At 36.6% G+C, this 23,210-nt stretch overlaps 1 protein-coding gene across 11 annotated transcripts in view; it reads right to left on the reverse strand.

Annotated features, from left to right (window-relative positions):
* APAF1 (apoptotic peptidase activating factor 1) overlaps positions 1–23,210 on the reverse strand; it is a 39,720-nt gene that overhangs the window by 8,875 nt on the left and 7,635 nt on the right. For 3 of the 11 annotated variants that reach the window (XM_074826985.1, XM_074826986.1, XM_074826984.1), the window contains 16 exons: positions 20,245–20,357; positions 19,593–19,724; positions 18,937–19,175; positions 18,236–18,403; positions 17,553–17,684; positions 13,981–14,094; positions 13,210–13,388; positions 10,830–10,956; positions 8,655–8,780; positions 7,902–8,033; positions 5,896–6,021; positions 4,629–4,790; positions 4,227–4,355; positions 3,329–3,454; positions 2,366–2,485; positions 33–158 (listed from right to left, as the gene is read on the reverse strand). In XM_074826985.1, the coding sequence (XP_074683086.1) occupies positions 33–158; positions 2,366–2,485; positions 3,329–3,454; positions 4,227–4,355; positions 4,629–4,790; positions 5,896–6,021; positions 7,902–8,033; positions 8,655–8,780; positions 10,830–10,956; positions 13,210–13,388; positions 13,981–14,094; positions 17,553–17,684; positions 18,236–18,403; positions 18,937–19,175; positions 19,593–19,724; positions 20,245–20,357 (2,251 nt within the window). The other 8 variants (XR_012623552.1, XR_012623553.1, XM_074826987.1 and 5 more) reach the window with 8 other exon arrangements.

Here is a 23,210-nt window from a genome sequence, read left to right on the forward strand (position 1 = left end):
CTATTTTTAAAATCAAATTTAGGATTTCACACCTTTATTGTTCCACTCTCCTGCCCAAAAGCTGCAAATTTAAGATCTTCACTTAAGCAGCAGCAGGAAATGGGGGATTCTTGAGCTGCTGTCTGCATAATAACACTGTCTGTATTTCCACAGAGAAGCTGCAAAATAGAAAGTTAACTATGTTATTACAATATTTTTAAACTTAAATAAATTACAATACAGAGCTAAGAATCCTAAAGAGAACAGTTCAACAGTTTCAAACTTTGAATTATAAGGATCAGTTACTTTCATAAACCAATTGCTTTGAAGGTCAGTGTAACTATCTTCATGGAATGCTCTCTGAACAGGACAAGTTTGCAGAAGGAAACTCATCCCAGTATTAGCCATCTTTTTAAAGTTTGACTACAGAAAACAGTAATTCAAAATGTTACTCCCAAATTTCAAAAGCCATACAGCAAGCTCCACACTCAAACTCACCTTGCCAGAGAGATTCTACAGCTCACGCCAAATGGAGCGTAAAATACTTTAAGTGCATCCTCTAAGCGTGACTTTAAACTTATTAGCATACACAATACAGCAAATCTCAACTCAGTACCACCATCATTATCTGCACAGTGTCCCTCAGTGCAGGGCAGCAGAATCCTACCTATACATCCAACACTAAGAATTCATTTTCACAGTCCAGAACAAAGTCATTCCTATTCAGATGCTGCTTTAGGCTAGACACCTGAAATAGCTACCTCATGGCCAAAGATATGGCATTGCCCATTTTGTGTGTTAATGTGCAATCGATCTGCATAAGCAGCATTCTGCAACAAATATGAAAGTGTTTGCACTTTTAAACAGTTACAACCAAGTAGAAGCATAATCTGAATGAACTGTATTGCCTTCACTTCAAAGAAAATCCTATCAATTAATTTTATTTGATGTAGTAGAGAATCATGATATAAAAATGAAGATGTGCATGCATTTGCTATCACGGAATGGAAAAATATATTCTGGATGTTGGTGTACTTACTTCATGGTGGGAGGGTCCGCAGTAATAAGACTGTATCCACTATTAGTATTTTCTTTAAGACGGAAAAGATCCCATGCTCTCCTAAAGCTATAGGCAGACCCGGGCTCACACCTTTCATTCCCCCAATTTGAGGTGATTCCTTCAGCTATCACACAGTAGTTCTGATGTGTTATGTACATGTGCTGTGTAACACCTGGTCTATACATGCTGCATGCACTACACATTGCTGTGCACATCTGTTTTGCTGATCGAGGGTGCCAGTTAAACTCAAGACACCAGAGTGAAAAGAGTAGGCTTATTTTACTGTTAATAATTAAAGGATATAATAAAGTAATACAGAAAATAAGCAATAAGAAAAATACAGAATAGTACACTTAATTATTACTACATACAATTAATTATAGAAAATAAGAATAAGCAAGGTAATGCACCTAATCATTACTACACAATGGGGAGAATAATGATTAAGAAAGATACATCACCACTTGCATACGTTACTAACATGCAGACCCACGGTTGCTGGGGAGCCCCGGTTGCAGCGAGGATTTGGAGTACCTTTCCCTGCAAGTGGGAAGTCCTACGTGGTGCGTCCATCCGTAGGTGAGGCATCCAAAGTCGCAGCAAGAGGGTCCAGCCTTATATATCAAAAATCAGCAAGTCACAACGACTTGCACTTTTCTTTGAGCGGAAACATCTGGTTTCATCCTCCTGTTGGATTCCACCCAAAGCCTGGCCAGGGCTCGGGGCGGGAGAACCAAGGGAGTTTCTAACAAGGCCAAACACTTGGGTTCTCAGGCTTGAACATGGCTAAACAAGGAAAGTTGGATACACATCTTACAGCATTTCATCCTCACTACTGATTATATCCTAAGCTACATCTTTCACTAGTGAACATACGTATTTCGTTAATGATCAGATACTAATAATAAATGCTAATGGTAATACAGATTTTAGTAATTAGCAGATACTAATAATGGATAACATTTGGGTTGTGAGGTTCATCTAAAGGTCAACTTTGTTTCAGGGCCTATTATTCAGGCCCTAGCACTACAACATCTAAGCTATTTGGAGGGCCCACAACCTCCCCAGTCATGAAGAGATCACAGTTTTGTTCCTCTGCATCCACTTACAGTTTTGACATCACTGTGGAAGTTTCCCCTCAAACTCCATTTTTTTCTTACTGAACTAGGCAGAGTTTCTAGATATAAAAATGTGATCATACATTAAGAGCCATCTGCTTACAGATTCAACTGTTGAAAGCCATGAACAAGCAGTTATTTCAGTGCTTCCTACTGAGATTTGCAGATAACATTCAAATGTACTGACATATTGGAAAATACAGCTTACTTGTAAATGCTTCTGATTGTAAATTGCTAAAATCATCACTTCACTATTGTGAAATACAACATCTAGTTCACTTTTTAGGACAGCATCAGAAGACTTGCACACCTTCTTTGTTTCCCAAATCTGTTGAAGAACACAGTATTTCATTAGTTTTATTAAAGGCCAAGATACAAAACTTGCTGAGTATCTGTAAACCAAAGTCATATAAACTTGCAAGAAACACTGATTTTTTAAATCAGTGAAAATTATGCTTTTGCTATTTTTATTTACTAAGGACATTTGTGCAATTACTATAGTGATTCCAACAGATGAAACGGAACTAATTTTTCACAGGCTGACTAGTACATTCCCCTGTGTTTAGAGACATAGCTATAAAGTCCGCAATTTTCTAATCCAAAGAGTGTTAAAAGCCAATTACAAAAAATAGCAAGTACAGATTTCTATACTTCAATTGCTTTCAAAATGTCAAGAATATAAGTGCTAACTTGGGGGAAAAGGAAAGGTTACTTTCTGAACTATATTTCTATTTTCACAGGTTTTAATGAGGCATTACAATTACTGAAATCTATCCTAAAATATTAACATGCAAATATATCTAACAATGAAAGTAATATCAAGTCTGCTAAGATCCTCAAAAAACTTCACAATTCCTGATTCAGATAAAATCTGAAGCAAAATAGAAGGCTACAATTACTCTTGAACAGCCACCAGACTTAAAAAAAAAAAAAAAATCACATAGATAAACAGTAAATAAAGTAAAAAACTCATCTCATTTTACTGTATATCTAATTTTATAACAAATAATTAAATTTATATTGGCTATAAACATAAATACTACATACATAATGCACATTGTATATGTGTTATATATGACATATACTTTTATAGTAAATAATTCCTTAAACGAATAATTTAAGAATACATATATAAATTCACATTTTTCAAAAAAGGAAGACGCCATCTTACACGTATTGTCTGGTCATCAGATGATGTCAGAAATAAAGATCCATCTGGTGAAAATGTCACACAGTGAACCCAGCTCATGTGTCCCCTGCAATATGCCACTTTTGATAAAGATTTGATGTTCCACAACTGCAATAAAAATATGAAAGAAGAACTCAAATAGATTTAGATTGCATTTACAGGGAAAACAGTGCAAAACAAGAAGCGGTATACTTAATAACTATTTCTTCCAGTGCTTTCTTACTTCTCATTCTGAAATCTGATGTAACAAGAACTGTGCCTGCTTATCACATTTCGATGGTCAGGGAAATTGAACCAACAGCCCCTTTGACTGCTATAATTTTAAAAGACAAGGGGAAAAAAAGAAGAAGGAAAAAAAAAATCACTCAGTATAAAAAAGTACAAGTTCAACTTGACCACGTAGGTTGCAAAACCAAAAAAACCCCCAAACAACAACAACAAAAAAAACCTAACCCCAAAAGTGATACTTGTACAGGCTTACTCCAGCCATGCTAGTCCCAAAGTTATTCTAGCTGTTTCATTCCAGTTTAGTGAGTTGTCACATTCTGTAGCAGCATATAGAAGAAGAGGTTTGGTTTGAGTTAAGCAATACTCCTGAGAGTGACAACCATAACTTTAAATAAATTCAGTAGATTAGTCTTTTTATATAAACGTGAGTTCCATTGTCCAAAATGAACATATGACTTAAAAATGTTATTTCCCAATTGACATTTTACATTTCAGAAGTGAACAAAAATCAAAAAGAATGAAGCACATTGAAAGCCTGCTAAGACAGCTACATTTTGTTTACCTCTGCATACAAGAAACTATTAAGACAAATGAAATAGTTTATATTACAAGTGGTCTTTCCTGGTATACTGTAGCAAAGACAATCACTTACCTCAACAGAACAGTGAGACAAAGCAACTGCTACTAACTCATCACCAGGACAAAAGTCACAGTATTGGATTGTACTGTGATGACTTATGATGACTTGTGATAACAAATCACTTGATTTAACATCAAAAAGCTGTGAACACATAATTACAATAGTTAGCACCCAGTTTGAATAACTTCACTATAGACAAATATCTTATATGCTCTACAGCATACATTCTTGAGTTTAGAAGGTATTTCTCCCAGTCAAGAAGTTTGTTGCCCACATATTTTTACTTTATACACACTTGAAACCATGCACCTTATATCAGAAAAATTTTAATGGCCTGGGATTTTATCTTTAATCATAATTTTTATCTACACTGTAATATACTACCTCCAGAAAATTATAAAGTGAGGTACTTACCAAAAGTTTATTTCTGGCTACCACCAAAATCATGTCACCATTTCTGGACCAAGAGCAACATTTTACTAAAACCTCCACTTCATCTGGTTGCTCATCTGCATTTTTGAAGAAATCTTTTATCTCAATACTTTTCAGTTCATTTCCTGAGCGTGCTTCCCAGAGCTGCAATAAAAAAGTAAAGGAAATACACAAAAGCTCTTTTTACTGATCTAGATACAGAATACAACAGGGGAGAGGTAACTCTCAATCACTTCTAGGAAAGAGGTGGGGTGGGGGATAGAATACAAAAGAGCCTTTGCTACTTTCCCCATTCAAGAAATAGCATTAGAATACTCACAAGCCCAGATGGCTTAGAAAGTTAAAAACCAAAAACAAATAAAACACAAAAAAAAGAGGATTACACTGTAGCAGAATCCTCTCCCTGGGTTCTTCTCTCATATCATTCCAGCTACAATGCTGTCTCAACTTCTACTTCACAAAAGAATAAAACCAAAAATAATACCTGCTATGCAACTCTATTAAAAGTCCACTCACCATGAGAAATCTGGTATACATCTAGCTTTGCACCTTAATTTCATTGAGGGCCCTGCCAAAACTCTACTGAATATTTCTGTTCCCTCCACCAGAATTTTCCTTCTGAATGACAACAGCTACAGAAACCCTTCTTTCCTGATTTAGCAGCTCTCTATAGAAAGATAACTGTTTTAAGAATGGCAATTCTGAAATAGCATAGTTCTGTTGCAACCACAGGCAATAAAAATAATACCTACATTCCGAGGGAAAACAAATAAACCTCTCAAATTCTCTTCTAGTGCATACATTAAAAATGGCACATAGAACTCCTTTTAATGTCTACTGATGATTCCTTTTCAGAGATGACAGAACTTTCAATTAACCTAAAAACTTACTATTTTTTTTAAAAAACAAGTTTCACTCCTCCCCTCAAATTTTCTTAACAAAGTACATTAGGGGGAAAAAAAAAAATATGGTGAAATGTAAAGGATTCAAAACGAGGCTAGCTAGGATTTATTGACAACTACGGGCACCCAACTTTTTTCATGGTACTGGACAAGCTATTCCAAAATCTTGCATTAAAAATGGGACCAATAATCAACTGTTTCAGGATTTAATTCACTAAGGCTGATCATGCAGACAAAGTTTTCTTATACATATTCCACATTTTATAAAAAACCATCATCAAAACGGTTGATTTACAGTTACACTGTGTACCTTTACAAAACGGTTGATTTACAGTTACACTGTGTACCTTTACTGTTCCATCTGTTGAGCAGCTAGCAACATATTCATCATTTGGTGAAAATCTACAGTGATTGACAGAATTGTCATGACCGATCATCGTATTTCTAGAACACTTCCTGTTCAAATCCCAAAGCTGCATGAGAAATAAACATATAAATATCAACATGTTCATGAATTATTCAAAGACAAATTGCTCTTGCTCTTCTCAAAATCATGCAACCTCAATTTTTTTTTTTTCTTAGTTTTACCCACATGTTGATGCTATGCCCCAGGCTATCCCACAATTTGCCTCCATCTGCTAATGTGCACAAAAACTATTAACATCAGAATTACACAGAACTAGTTAAACTTTCTGTACAGTGCAGACAAGGCCCTTGAACAGCACTAAGTTAATGAAAGTTTCCTCAGACTGAGGAAGAAGCTTCCTCTTGACTCTTTCCCTTTCAACTCTGAAGTTCAGAATTATGCAGTTTACATGTGATAATAAAAATGAAATCTCTCAGGTTTGTCTTGGACAGTCTGAATATCATCCTTGCCACATCCACACTAACAAAGTTAAAAGAACATTCCATATTTTTTTTGTTTAGGGATCCTCCTCCCCACTCCTCCCACATGCACTGTTTTCCAAGCCTACAATCCCACACTTCCTTCCCTTGTTTTGAAATTTCTTCCCTTTCTCCTATATAAAAAAAAAAAAAAATAAAAAAAATAATGCATTTGAGTGTTCAAGTGAGAGCTCAGAACAGGAATAATCACTTGTGTGGTGTTCTCTGAAAAAAAAATCAGGCCCTTTTGATTATTGTGAATACTTTAGTTCTGTTACTCATTACTCATGAAAGTGCTGAACACCGTCTAAATTCTTAACCACATTTTAAACAACTCCCTTCTACATCTACTTGTTGCAAGGTGTCAAACCGCAAATGCATCTGCTGAGGTATCCAGGAGGTCAGCACGAAAGCCGCCTCTTTCCACCCTGACATCAGATTGTAACTGTATTTTACCTCCAGTTTACACAGACACAAGATCTTGCAAGAACTCTTCACATGAGACTTCACATTACAATTAAGACACCTCACATCCTGCTAGCTATGCTGGAAGTGACAGTTGTCCTCCCCACTAACTGCTGTTTACTCCTAACAGTTCTCTTGAACTGGAACTGGGCAATTGAGCTACTGCAGGGAACTAAAAGAGCAGAAAACCAATCCCACCAAACAGAGGTTTTTGCTGATTTGGCTGCTTGAACTATCATACCACCGTAGATTAAGATTAGCACATGCACTGCAACAAAGGCAAGAATATACAGCCAGGGCATCTTCAGTGTCAGTTAACTACACGATTTGCTTAGCTGTACTGTGAAATTGCACTCTTATTTGCCACAGTCTAGGTCTTACTTGATTCTTCTGATTACCCCCCTCCCTCAGAGGTAGACTTCAGTTGCCTGATTTCTGCTCTTTCTGTGTATGCATACTGCCTTCCAATCTGAACAGTGCCAGCTGGTTAACCTGATAAACCTCTTGCTTTGATTACTGTTGTTTTGTTGGCTTCCACCTTCATTTCTTTACTATGCCTAATCAATTTAATCAAAAGATGTACCTGCTACACTTCCATAATACTTTTTTTCTTTCATTCTTTCACCATCTTTTTTATGTTACTAATGTTTTCAATCATAAATTTCTGCCCTCATTTCTCTTATGCCATTTTTAATCAGGTATTTCACTCCCATACTCTCCCATTCCCATCTCACCCTATAAAAGTCTTGCCAAAGCCCTCACCTTCCTGCCCTACGAGTAGAGGACTTGCCCATTCTCCTTCACTGAGCATAAACACTCCTTCTGTTCTGCTTTGTTGAAATCTGATTACAGATCTGTACTCAGTACTCTTAATCTGTTGCCAGCTATTCTCTATGAGGCTCATTAAAAAACCTTAATTTATACTGTTTAAAAATATTTATACATCAACAATTATCTTGTTATGGTACGCAGCACAAGAATAATCTCAACCTTTTCCACTTACTTTGACGAAAGTGTCATTTGAGCAGGTGGCTAAGAGATACTGACCGCTTCTGTTGTTGAACTGGCAGCAATTGACCTGCTCTAAGTGTTCTTCATATACACACCTGCACTGGCCTGTTCTTGAATTCCAGATCTAGACAGAATTGAAGGATAAAAAAGAGTTTTAAATATATTTATAAGTATTTCATTTAAAAAAAAAAAAATCTGTAAACTATGCTGAAATACAGATAAAGCCCTAAAACACTCTTAACACCACCTCAAAAATGTTTTGAAGGGAGAGCAAATATATTTATAATTAGAAATAAAAAGTTACGAGGGGAAAGGTCATAATTCAAATTAGAATCTGATAAATACTGGAACTTCACCAAGGTTTTGCTACAACAGTGAGGAAATAAAAATTCCAAATAATTCACATGTAATGGAAAAAAAAACATGAAAAAAAAGAATTATGGATACATTCATCTCACATTACGGATAGGATTGGACTCATACATTATGTTCTACTTAAAAAGAATCATCTGATAATACAAGTAAAATAAGTGGTAATTCTGTAAGGATGATGTTAACATCAAGCATCTTTTACATTACGTAACAAGGGGGCTTGTCTGTTTGTGAAGTGGTGAATTATCCACATAAGATTTAAGACAGTTAAAAAAACCTTTAGTCTTAAGAATGTGCTCTGCCTTGCTTAAAACTGAAAATAGAATTACTTATTTGGAAAAAAAAAATAATTGTCTGCTCTCCATTTCCTTACCTTCACTTTTTTATCAGCTGAACAAGTTGCTACAAATTCACCATCTGCAGAGAAAGCGCAACAAAGTATTTCATCATCATGGGCACTTATCTCCAAGAGTCTTTCTCCACTTTCTGCTTTAAACACCTAAAACAATAAACAATAAAAATCTTAAAACCCACATACAATTTTAAAACACAAATATGTTTGTTTTCTCTCAAACAGCTCTCTTTATATAAGCTTGTCATAAAATTGATCTACTTTTGAAAGAATGTATAATTTCAGGGAAATTAACATAATAATTATAAAAATATTTAATTTAAGCTTCAATTTTATAAGGATGATAGAAATTGTTAGGGAAAGAAATAGTGAAAACTGATTTTAAAAAAGATTTCTATATGCAATGTGTGTTTCATTAATGACTTTTTCTACCTTCACTCTTAAGCCTAAATCCATGTCCTTTCTCAGTATTTTTTAACAGTACCTGCAAAACACTGTATCTATTAACAAAATCTAAACTATTCTTAAAACTATAAATTTCAGGTTTATATCTATCTATCTATTTATCTCTCTCTCTCATATCCTTCTGTGGAAAGTAAGACTTTCAGCAGCAAATGATGATTCGGGGAACAAACAAAAAAAAAGAACTACTGAGAAGTCATATGGGATGACAGAAGTCTGTCTTGAGCAGTAAAATGTCAGTTGGGGAAAAGCGTCACATATTAATTGATTTCCCAAAATTCTGGGATTTAACTTTACAATGGTGGGGAAAAAGGGGTCTCCCTTTCCTCCTTAGGTTACGTATTCTTAATTATTAAAACAAATCACTAGGTGCTCTCTACAGCAGCGTTCAGGATACTACAATTGTGAAGTCCCCATTTTCTCCTTTTTCATTGAGTGGGAATATCAATGACAATGAAATGTTTGGTATTGGTTCAAATAAGAACATAAATACTGAAGTAACAGGAAATCTACTTTTACAAAAAACTCTGCAGAACATCTGTTCTTAATCTAGCAATCATTTTTTTATTTTACAGAAGTAGTAGAAGTAGCCTTGAAAACTGAAAAGCTGAGGCCACTACTGGAGAAAACATGAATAAGCTCAGAGTTAAACAATGAAAAAATGATTATTGCCGATTTTCCTATTACTTCTTCAACTAAAGTTTTTAAACACAATCGCAGTCCACAGATTTTAGTTTTTCGGGTAGAAAATGAAGAGAAAAATAAACAATCTGCACTCTCAATAATGAGGCCATTAAGTACAGAAGCTCAGCACAATAACTTCAGCACAGCATAAAATGAGTACATCCACCAGGCATCTCCTTAAGTGGATACCATGATCATAGTATTGTAGAAGCCAGCAAATAAATAAATAAAAGCACAATAACAACACATTAAGTAGCCAAATGAACAGCAATTAAGCACCACTAATATTATTATTTTCATACTCAACTTATCAAGCATCCAAAACAATACCAAAGGCTTGCAGAAAAGTTGTTCTTTTCCCTTACCTTTGGCTGTCTGGAATATGGATACTTTACCAGGTTACTGGCTGGCTGATTGCTAGTTTTCTTGAGAGCTGGCTGGCTCTCCTCCAGGCAAACTGCTGGCAAATTTATATTAGTCACTTTCCTCTCTGTCTCCCCTAATCCACTTCTTAAGAACTTTGGGCCCATTTCCAGTCTAATACTATCCTCAACTTCAGGGGTTCGTTTTTATTCCCAGATGTATTTCTTTTGCGTAAGACAATTTACTAATTAAGCATCAAAGTAGCATAATGTCTATTACCATCCCACAGAAATAGTAAAACTGTAACTAAAACGTCTTACTGTTTCTCACTTCTGTAGAAGGTCTACTGTGACTGGAAATAACACTTTTGCAAGCAAATACTAAATATGCTGGGGTGCATTACTTAGGCTGTGAGCTCTTCTGTACCATTAAAAGGTGTCTCACGTTCATGGATTACAGCTGTGAGGGTATAAACCCCGAAATCACACAGTTTAGCTTTCTAACTACAAGATGACACTTCCTATTCTAAACATGCAACTTGATGTTTTATGTAATAATAAATCCTTTTCAATCATTCTAGCTCTCTAATACCTCCACATAACAGCAAAAGAAAACTGACAGGAGTGTTAACAAATGTTATCAAAATGGCACTCAGCATCTCTTTTCATTCATGCATAGGTATCTTACCTGAAGTGTTTTATCAGCTCCACATGATGCTATTCTTTGTCTATCCTTAGAAAAGCAGGCATGGTAAACTGCATCTCTATGTGGACGAACAACCAGACGGTAGAGGTTTTTCAAGGATTTTTTATTTCTACAGGGTAAGACAGTTGATTTTAGATGAGTAGGATTTCCTAGAGCCTTTTTATTATTCAAAATCCTCTGTAAAAAGATAACACTTTTTCCACACATCTTGAGCAGCAAGCTTTATAACAAACAATTTGTTTAGATCTTAGTAAATTTATTTTCACAGCAGTGACTCAATTCTTATCACTAGATATTTAAATAAAATCTATGACTATCACTGCATTTCAATCAGAGATTAAGTACAGAATGTAACACAACTTAGATGACTCTTGCCTCACTTTAACAAAAACTTAGAATTAGTAGCAATCATAACCACCCTGTTTAGCCAGATCTTAATACAGAAAGCTGTCACTATAATAAGATGATTTTTGGTGATGAATAGATTGTTACAAGATTATTTTTTTTCTAGAGTCAAAATGAATCAATGTACTTCAAGTTTTTATCATTACCAGTTTCAATCTTCAGGTTTAGCATTTACATAATGGGTAAAACATCTCAAAGTAGCTGTGCTGTAGAATGAAAGCAAATTTTCACTGCAAAATACTGACTCATCTAAGCCAACATTTCACAGAATCATCTAGGTTGGAAAAGACCATTAACCTAACACTGACCGTTCTCAACTACACCATATCCCTCAGCACTATGTCAACCCGACTCTTAAACACCTCCAGGGATGGGGACTCCACCACCTCCCTGGGCAGCCCATTCCAACACCTAACCACCTGTTCTGGAAAGAAATGCTTCCTAATATCCAGTCTAAATCTTCCCTGGCGCAACTTGAGGCCATTCCCTCTTGTCCTATCACTTGTTACTTGGTTAAAGAGACTCATCCCCAGCTCTCTGCAACCTCCCTTCAGGTAGTTGTAGAGGGCGATGAGGTCTCCCCTCAGCCTCCTCTTCTCCAGACTAAACAACCCCAGTTCCCTCAGCCACTCCTCGTACGACATGTGCTCCAGACCCTTCACCAGCTTCGTTGCCCTTCTCTGGACACGCTCAAGTGATTCAATGTCCTTTTTGTAGTGAGGGGCCCAAAACTGAACACAGTCATCGAGGTGCCGCCTCACCAGTGCCAAGTACAGGGGTAAGATCACTTCCCTGTCCCTGCTGGCCACCCTATTTCTGATACAAGCCAGGATACCATTGGCCTTCTTGGCCACCTGGGCACACTGCTGGCTCATGTTCAGCCGGCTATCCATCAACATCCCTAGGTTGCTCTTTTTTTTTTGCATATTTTAATAAAGCTAAAATTGCTGGTCAAGAGAGCAGTGTATTCACCTACATATCCTACAAACCATTTTTAGAACCCTGCCCTAGGACGGGAGACAAAACCATCTGTCTCTGTTCTGCTGATTTCAGTCATGTTCTTCAGCATAAGTCTCCCACATCCAAGGTGAAACTACCAGGTGAACTACCTGGAGATTGACTCTTCTGAACTGTGCAGCTTCCAAGCATTTTAGTTAGAATTCTGTTAGCTATGAGAAATTAAATAACCAAACATTCAAAGAGAAGACCTGGATTTAAGTATGCCTGGATCAACCTGCCTGGTTATTACCATAATTACCTGACATAGAGTCATTCTGTTTTGTGACCACGAAGTACTGCAGGTATCAGAACAGAAACATCAAACAGAAGAATCTAACAGAGACAGTTACGTGATCAGATGACTACTGGACTATGCTGGAAAAATGTTTAGATATGTACACTTTTTCCTTAAACAATTTCCAAAAATATGAAAACAGCAAAGAATTACTCAAATAGAAATTTCAAGATTGAGTAGAGATTATAAAGCCTTTTAATATTCCCCAACTCACTACTTTCAAAAACTTTGCAAGTTAACACAAATGCTCTCCTTTTTAAAGTGTAAATTTTACTAGAAAACCTAACAACACACTGTGACATGCCCAGTACTTGCACTGAAATTCTAACTTTTTTTAAAAATAAAAGTATTTAGAGAAGTTTCAAAGTATCTTCTTTTCATCTTTGTATAGTTATTTAAAAGGAACAATCATTGAGCACAGAAGTAAATAAATTCCTCTTTTCTCTACTTATTTCTATGAAATTGTTACTAATTTGTGGCCTTACATATCCAGAGTTCCCTCGCTCCTACAAGTTCTTGAAAATTATTTCACTTTCCCCAGAAAAAATAAAGCAGTTCTTAAAAAGGTCCTTATATTAGCCATACATTGTATTTAGCTGTACGTTAAATTATTTCCTTGGATCAAGGGATCAGCATATCAGCAGATGGACTGCAGATACTTACATCCATTCCAAATAAAATGTTCCTGTTTCTCTTTGAGCATGTAGCTTGGCTTGTTGATACACCTCTGACGTCTCTGGCTGGCAAAGACCCAGCTGTATAATGTCAGGAAACGGCTGCCGTCCAAGAAGGTGCCCATTTAAAGACAGAAATTCCTGGAAGTTCTCACGTACTGTGCTATCCTACATACAGAGCAGATACTATTTAATAACATAGAAAGTGTATTTATTTCTTAAGTGCCCTTTGCTTTTTTTAATTTTCTATACAGCTAATATTCTTACAGAAGCATTTAGTTCTATTTTTCTATTTAGTTCTATTAGCAAGTACATATGATAGACTGAAATATTTCATTATCCTACTCCAGAAAGCATATTAACCTTATTTTTCAAATAAAGGATACTGGCAACAGTGATTTACTCAATAAGAAGTCAATGTGAAATACCAGAAAGACTATTCCAAGCAGTCAACAAAATTCTACACCTCCTCAAAAGCAGAGTATCATGTGTACCCCACCATTAGGTACTGTTGTTCACCTTCGTTATTGAGTTCCATGGTTAATTACTTGGGCACACACTGAAGTTACAACTAAAACTGAAAACTAAGTTTTCTTCATTTTTCTCTTCTCCAAGTTAAAGTTTAACTTGGTACTCTTCTTATGTTCAGTTTTTTACGCTTTCTATATATTTCCTATATATACATACATCCAACAAAATGTAATTAAGAATAGAAAAACATATTTGGAACAGACTGATCATTTACCTTTTAGTATCATACCTTTTGATCCAGGATTGAACTATATTCTACATATTCATGAATCAGGTGAGCAGGCCCTACCAATTCTGTTTTAGCTTTAATCCAATCTAAAGAAAACATAAGATCACGGAGTTCCTACAAGAAATACAAATTTAAGTTCAGAGCATAATTATGGGGGAAAAGAAAAACACAGGAAATACATTAGGTTATAAAATACATTTAATATGCTTCAGTACAATTGTGTCTAGTTAAAAACTTAGGCAATTTCCTGTTACCTGCATCTTACTTGATCAGGTATGAAAATTCGGGGTATAGAACTCTAAGCTTGTTATTTTAATGCGAAGGACTGCTCTTTGACACAGCTAGTCGGAGAAGGGATGGGGGTACAAAGCAAATCTTGACTTCTGTAGCACACAAGACCTGATTTAAGATACAACTCTGAAAAAGCCGCTTCTAGTCCAGTCTAGCAAAGATCACTCTGCTAATAGTAATCTGTTGTTATTCTTAACAGATGCTGAATTTGAATGAAAGCAAGAAATCTGTTATACCTGCATTTAACTTAAAAATGAGAAGGCTACCTGAAAGGCAATCAGAAACTGCAAATAGAATTATCAGAATAGAATAGACTATTTCAGTTGGAAGGGACCTATAATGACCATCTAGTCCAACTCCTGACCAGTTCAGGGCTGATCAAAAGCTAAAGCATGTTATTAGGGGCATTGTCCAAATGCCTCTTAAACACTGACAGGCTTGAGGCATCAACCATCTCCCTAGAAAACCTGTTCCAGTGTTTGACTGCCCTCTCAATAAAGAAATGCTTCCTAATGTCCAGTCTAAACCTCCTCTGGCGCAGCTTTGCACCATTCCCACATGTTCTATCACTGGGTACCAAGGAGATTAGACTGTCATTTCCCTCTCCACTTCCCCTCCTCAGGAAGCTGTAGAGAGCAATGAGGTCACCCCTCAGCCTCCTCTTCTCCAAACGAGACAAGCCCAAAGTCCTTAGCCGCTCCTCGTAGGACATTCCTTCCAGCCAGTTTTGTTGCCCTCCTCCGGACACATTCAAGGACCTTAACACTGTTCTTAAATTGTGGGGCCCAGAACTGCACACAGTCCTCAACATGAGGCTGAACCAACGCTGAATACAGCACAATAATCACGTCTTTTGACGGGCTGGTTATGCTGTGTTTGATGTACCCCAGGATGCCATTTGCTCTATGGACTTCCAGGGCACATCACTGACTCATGCTGAGCCAGCTGCTAACCAGCACCCCCAGATCCCTGTCTGCAGGGCTGCTCTCCAGCCACTCCTCTCTCAGTTTATACCCGTGCCTGACATTACTCCATCCTAGGTGCAGAATCCAGCATTTGGACTTGTTAAATTTCATCCCATTAATCACTGCCCAATGCTCCAATCTATCTAGATCCCTCTGTGAGGCCTCCTGTCCCTCAAGAGTATCAACAGCATCTTCCCGTTTGGTATCATCAGCAAACTTGCTAATGGGGCATTCCAGTCCTACATCCAGATCATTGATAAATATATTGAACAAGACTGGCCCTAGAATTGAAACCTGAGGAACACCACTGGTGGCCACTCACTAGCCAGCCCCATTCCCTTTGAGCTCTACCCTTCAGCCAGTTCTTCACCCAGCACACCGTGTACCAGCTCATCTCACAGTTTGACAACTTGTCCAGAAGGATGCTGTGAGGGACAGTATGAGAAGCATTATTAAGATCCAGAAAAACTACACCTACCGCCTTCCCTTCATCCACTAGGCACGTGACCTTATCATAGAAGGATATCAAATTAGTTAAACAGGACTTTCCCTTTGTGAGCCCACGTTGACTGTGCCTGATGATTGCATTATTCTTAAAATGCCTTTCAACAGTATGCAGCATAATCTTCTCCATAATTTTTCCAGGAACTGAGGTTAGACTAACAGGTCTGTAGTTTCCTGGGCCTTCCCTCACACCCTTTTTGTGGATGGGAATAACGTTGGCTAGCTTCCAGTCAGCAGGGACCTCCCCAGACTCTCAACACCTTTGGTAGATGATCAAGAGGGGTCCTGCCATAACAACCACTAGCTCCTTCAGTACTCTGGGATGAATTCCATCAGATCCCATGGACTTGTGAGCATTCATCTGATATAGCTGGTCCCTTACAATTTCAGTGTCCACAAATGGAAAGTTATTGTTTCCACCCTTCTGGTCCTCTGACTCAGGGGACTGGGCAGCCCAAGGTCTGTTAGTATTATTAAAGACTGAGGCAAAAAAAGCATTGAATGCTTCCCCTTTTTCTTTATCCCTATTACTCAGATGACCATCTTCAATGAGTATTGGTCCAATGTTTTCTTTAGACCTCCACTAGCTATTAACGTACTTAAAAAAGCCCTTCTTGTTAAAAAAACGTTCTTGCTGGAATCAGGAAAACTGCTTAAAGACAACACTGCACAGGCTCGAAGTATATTCCAATTTAAAATCAGTAAATACCACAAGGATTGAAAGATTATCATGGTTAAACAAAAAAAAAAAAAAAAGAATACCTCCCATCTTTATTAGCCTTCCAACAAAGAGAAATCATGTCTAAATAATGAGAAATAAGCAATATAAAGAGTCTAAACTCTGGGGAGCATACAGTCATAATGAGACAGGCTAAAGAACTCTGAGAATCTAGTTCTACAAAATGTAGAAAGGCTAATAATAAAAACATTTTTCCAATACACTGAAATTAAAGAGACTGAGATAATGAAGTTAGTATGAGCCAAAAAATCCTAGATTTGTAGCCCACATTAATTATGAAGGTTCCTATAAGTACACAAAGTGTATTTTATATGATGAGTCAGATGAACCATCTCAAAAGAGGTTCAAGAGATAAGGTTGAGTACACGTGAAATAAAGCAATTAGCAACCAGGACCAAATCCTATTTGAGGCACGAGTTCGAAAGACATTGAAGTGAAACTACTGAAGTATTAATCTTCCTGCATGATTTGCATCTTATACTAGCTCAGTACCTAAAAAACAGCTGGTGGCAAAAATGACAGCAATTTTTTTAAGGGCTCCAAGGCAATTCTGGGACCAGGAGATTTGCCCATCTAACTCTTGCTGGATTTTTTGTGGCTGTTAAAATATGGTAATACAGAGAAAGAACTTTTACACACAAATCAGTATGATATACAAGGAAAAAAACTAACAAGACTTCTGTAGAAAAAAAGTAATCTAACCAAATTCTCTGAAGAAATCAATTTACTTGTATTATCTTACAATAAAGTGAGCCTGGATTATCAAAAAGGTTTAGAGAAGATTTCTTATCAAAGCTTCTTAAAAAGGAAAAGAAAAACACAAGCTATTATGATACAAAATAAGGAATCTTCTCAAGAACTGGTTGAAAAGACAAGACACAAAGGGTAGAAATAGTTTTCATAACAGACAGTGATTATCAGTGGAGCCCCTAAAGGACTCTATGTTGAGTGTTTACCTGTCTGCGCAAAAGCCTGGAAGAAGAGAGGTTCGAGTCAGGAAAACACCCGAGGGGAAAGACAGGGGGGTAAGGGTGGGTCAAGAAAGGAAACAGAGGACACTAGTCAGAACTCACCTTCTGCATGTTGGCGCCAGCCATGTGATACGCTAGAAAGTTATACCAGTACATGCAATCCTCTTGAGATGGAACAGGCGTATTAAGTTTGTAGTATTTCTTGTACTGATTCACTATGTTTTTGTGCAGCTCCTGCAGTGTGAATCAAAACACATTTTCAGTTAATACTATACCAAGGTATGGATTGGTTTCAGTATTGAGGAATACCCTTATGTATGTAGATTTAAAGCAGGACTAAAAACTTGGTTTTTCTTCAGATCTACTTTTTCTGTCCTGTCCTTCAGAACTGATAAATTTATTTGGCCCAACTTACAGGCCCTTTCCCTGCAAGTATGGCCTTAAATTGACAAAAGGAGTAAAAAGAACTCCTCTGTACTAAAGAAGAAACTTCCTACTCTGGTAGGGTCTTGATGCCTTTGGAATCATCAGTGGAACATTCATCTCCTGCTGGAAACATCTTTGACAGAGAAATAATAAGAGTCTTCTCTCAGTTTAGTTTCTTAGCTGCAAATGGAATCAGTTTCAAGTTAGAAATAAATGTTTTTAATTAATCAGCATTAAGTATATCTACATTATGGGCCTATTCTATGAAGCTACTCTGGATATCATTTAACAAAGGAACACTTCCTGAAGAATGCCCAGCTTTGCAGAGTGAAGAGTAAGTAGATTAGTCAATACCCTACCTGAAGCTGGTTGCGATTCTTCTCTGTAAGAAAGTCAAGTTGAAGATCATGTAAATAATAATGGAATGACTTCCCATTACGATCACAGAACAATAGTGATTTGTTAACAAATTCCTGTAGTATATCTTCAACTTCTTCAGTTTCCATATCCCAAAGAACGCAGAGAACCTAAAAAAGACACAATAAGAATCAGAAGTAAGAGGTAATATGACTTGTATGAATATCATAAAAGGCTACGAATTAACTGACAACTAAACACATGCTAAGAAATATAGACACATTACAAATGGTGATAAATTCAGTAAGTTACCCATTCTTCCATATCAAACTACAGGACAGATAATACAAATTATGCCATCTTTTGTCTGTGCTGATTTATGGTGATTGTATCTTTTTCTTAAAGGAGACAAATTTCACATCAGTTTTTAAGCCTTCAGAGAGCTCAACTACAATCTAATTAAAGAGGTATATATAGAACGCACATTAAACTTAAGCATTATGAATACATTTAGTCAGTTACAATTTTTTTAGTTTCACTACTGACAATAAAAGGCATGATACAATAATGGACCTGACCTATCCAATCTAGTAATTACTACTAAGTTACATACAACATAAGTTATACACAAGAATAATGTTATGAATTCTTTATTGTTTGTATCTCACTAAAAAGTATTAGATTTCTGCATTGCTGTTATTACCTTAGTAGGTACTTTAACATCTTTTGGGAGGATAGAGAGGTCTTTATAGTAGTCTTTATAATTGTCATTCAGTTGCTCAACACTTATGGACATTGCTTCATCAAGGGCTTCATAATCATAAGAAGAAGATTTTCTTATTCTTTTAAACTGCTTATTCTGCAGCTGTTTGAGATAGTATTCCCAACGACTAGGGAAGTCTCGTAATAATGCACCTATCAAGGATATCACAAGAGGAGAACCTGAAGGAAAAGATTAATTTGATCTTAGAGGTTTTCAAGGAACACAATCCAATAGTTTAGTCAAGTGGTTGAAGTCAGGTCATTTTCCCAATACACTGATTAAATTCTTGAGGTGTGGAGAACAGACAAACAAAACATGTCATCCATCTGGACATCTAGACGTCCATGTAGTCATCTGCAAACTCACCAAATTTAAGTGTAATACGGGGGCAAGGGGAAGATATGCTGAAGAAAACTACTTGAAAAATCAACATGGGACACTTCTATTTAGTTTAAAAAAACAAAAAGCATTTAACAAGCACGTGCTTTACTTAAGGTGTACAGTATTAAAGAATGTTCCCTCCTCTATTTCTAAATCAAAATCTAGAAGAAAAAAATAGTCAGTGGTAAATGGTATGTTAAAGAGCAGCAGTATACCTTTGCATTCCCTTACAAGGCAGTTAGCTTGTTCTGGCAGTTCTGATATTTTCATATTCACAAATAGGGATAAAATCTCCAGTCCCTTCTCGTGTGCTAGTCCACTTTCCACATGAACCTCATATTTATTGCCTAGACATAGAAACATGGAAAAAAAATTAAAAGAATGTAAAAAATCCTATGGAAATTGAGAGCATTTTCTGAGCAAAATCTGGAGCAAAGGACCTGGCTCATGATTTTTTGCACAGTATTTTAAGTATTTTATATAACTAGTACTAAGAAGTGATAAATTCTACTTACCACAGTCAAGCTTGCATTAGAGACAAAAAAATATTAGACTATAATCTAGTAATTACAGATGCATTATGAGCATGTCATAGCAGTGACTGCTCAATAGCTTAATCAGTCTAACAGCAACAGTGTCACAGAAGTTAATTTATCCTGTTGAGAATAACTGCACTCTTCAACACTTTCAGGATAACATATAATATTTATTTCACAAGGAGCATAAAGTCTTACAGAGCAGTATTCTAAAACTTTGCCACTTGTGCACAAGTTGATAGACATAGATTCTATCAGATTCTTTTAAAAGTTCACAAGAACAAACTGCATACACACAATCTGTGGTGCAGGAGACGAAACTGTTCCTTACCAGCCACAGCATCTGTTACACTCCTGTCTCTGCTGGTGATAAGAACCTGACATTGATTATCAAATGCTTTTAATACCCAGGAATCCCAAATGTCATCCAGGATCAAAAGAGATCTAGTGCAAGAAGAAATATTGCAGATTTCAGATCAACTGTTAGTACTAAAATACAGTATTGCATTTTAATAATGAAAGAACATTTTCAGAATTTACGATGTGTCATCGCGTAATTTTTTTGTATTAATATATAAAATACCTTAAGAGGGCATTAAACATGGTGCAAGAAAGCTGAATGCAAGTATCTCAAAGAAAAGGTTTTTAACATTTATTGCTTTATAGCTATAATTGAAGTGTAAACAATAAAGTTTTTGAGAAATTTTTCTATTAGTAGATGCCCGGAAAAACAGAAATACTTACTCTGTTTTTCAAGTCACCGGGTATCATGACGAAGAAAAAAGTTGCACAGGACTAGATAACAACTCTGCTTAACACAGGCTAGTGATAAGCTTTGTGGGAGAAACCATTTCAGTTTCCTTTTGACTCAAGAGTTTTCAGTTTTGTTCTTGTATCTTCAGAAAGATATATGAGACTAATCCTCTTGTGAAGGAATTGTTTTGAATGATGAGGCTCTTTTTACATAAACAACATTTTATAGTGACTACATATTCAAATCCTATGGCTAGTTGCATTTGTAGATTACTACATGGAATTTCACCAGAATAATGTATAGTAGACTTCCCTACACCTGCCTATATGTGACAAAAAAGTTACTGAAAAATGGTTTTAAAAGGTTGGTTCCAAGGGAGCAAGAAGTCAAAAAGCTGGCAAGTAGATTTATGAAAAGAAATACCAGTTATTTGAATTCTATGTGTTTTGTGAAGGAAAGAAAATTACTGAAACCCAATCCTACAAATTGTTTACATTTACTGCCTTTTTTATGTTAAAAAGGGATGGAATTTCCAGCTACACTAGTCATTGGTTAAATTGCCCAATTCCCACGGAAGCATGCCTAGACTTCTGCATTTTAATTCAGCTAAATGATGCGTATACCATCAGTGCTTAAAAATAAGGATTTTATCCTTCATAAACAAGTGCATACACATTATACCACATTTTCAAAGTTGCATGTAAGTCTTGGACACCCGTATCTCATTTTTATACAATTCCTCTATTAACACCCTTTTGATAAATCAGAGGGTTTACAAGAACACTATCATAGCCATAAATGACTAATTTTGTGGTACTTTCACACTTGAAAATATGCCGGGCAGCATGAATTACAGCCTGATTTTATGTTTTTAATTAATCTGAGAACTTCAAAGACCTCCCAGTCTTTTGGTACCTGTGACTTTCTTCCCCAACCACACCAACAAATCTTAAGTCCTAATTAGAATTATAAAAAAAAAATTAAAACCCCCAAAACACTGTGATAACAATCACAGGAGATTTAATCCTGAAATTTCTTACTTTAAAGAATATCATAGCTTTAATTTCTTCAAACATAATCCAACAAAATAAATAATGCTATTTTGCTCATAAAGTTTTCATTTGATTAATACTTTAATCCCAAGAAACATACTGGATTCACAATTTGAATCCCTTGATTAATACTTTATTCCCAAGAGATATACTGGGTTGACCATCTGAATGCAGAAAGAGCTGAAGTGACTTTCTGTCACCAAAGAGAATTCCAGCGCACAGCAAGCTCCTACACAAGCCTTAGAACTAGTGAAGCTTGGTTTCCAATGCACTTGCACCCTATGAACCTCAATCCCCAGCACATTCCCCTCTACCTCCTCCCATGCCCATTATGATTTCCCAGATAACCCATCATCAGCAAGACAAACTTGTTCTTAGAGCATTCTCACATATTCCCAACTGGGCAGGATGAAGCCCAGGCTGTAGCCTGTTCCAAACAGAATCACAGAATCATCTAGGTTGGAAAAGACCTTGAAGATCATCTAGTCCAACCATTAACCTCACACGCGGCTTGGTGAGCACCCCAGCCAGCTCCTTCAGCACCCTCGGGTGTATCCCATCCCGTCCCATAGACTTGTGTGTGTCTATGTGATGCAGTAGGTCACTGACTATGTCCTCCTGGATTGCGGGGGGGTCGTTCTCCCAGTCTCTGTTTTCTGGCTGAGGAGGCTGGATTCCCTCAGTCAACTAGTCTTGTTATTAAAGACTGAGGCAAAGAAGGCATTAAGCCCTTCAATTCATTCAGTATACCCCTTTTCACCACTGTCAATTTTCAAAAACTTACAGAATTTTCAAAGATACAAAGTTCCTACCTTTAGAGTCAATTCTGGCAATATGCTCAAAGTGTTTAGGATAGAGGAGGAGAAGAGAAAGGGTAAACAGGACTAAGATGAACAGCGTGATCACATTAACATGGTTTTGAAATGGCAAAAACCAGTCAGACTACAAAAGTTTTGTAATCTATTCTTGTCACTTCTCCTTGAGGTGCAGGCATTCTCTGCAATACTCCTATTAAACATCTGTTACTTTATCTTGAAATAGACTAATGAACATTGCCAGGTCAACAGCATCCCACATGAGATATCTGGCAGTCTATAAGGAAGACACTGCCACAGCTGGCATTGAAATGCCCTCAAATAAAACCAAGTGCCTAATTATTTCCAAAGCTGGCATTTTCTCTTTTCCACTTAGTTTCCTCAGCATACGGGTGCTCTTTTGACAAAACACAGTAAGCACCTCTTAAATTAGTCACTTTGTGCAACTACAAACAATCTAGCATAGCACAGCATATCAACCATGCTAGGCTGTCATGTTTCTTGGCTATACAGTAGCAGCCAACTTCTGGAACAGTTCATGATGCCATAGGGATACACCTTACAGGAACATAACACACAGCTCTCCCTTCTACTCAGAAGAGACTGCGATGTTGTGCATGAATTAAACATCCAAATTCTTCTGTATTGAAGAATTTTGGTTTGTTTGTTAATGAAT

Source organism: Strix aluco, chromosome 5, assembly GCF_031877795.1.
Source record: "Strix aluco isolate bStrAlu1 chromosome 5, bStrAlu1.hap1, whole genome shotgun sequence".
Taxonomy (NCBI): Eukaryota; Metazoa; Chordata; class Aves; order Strigiformes; family Strigidae; genus Strix; species Strix aluco.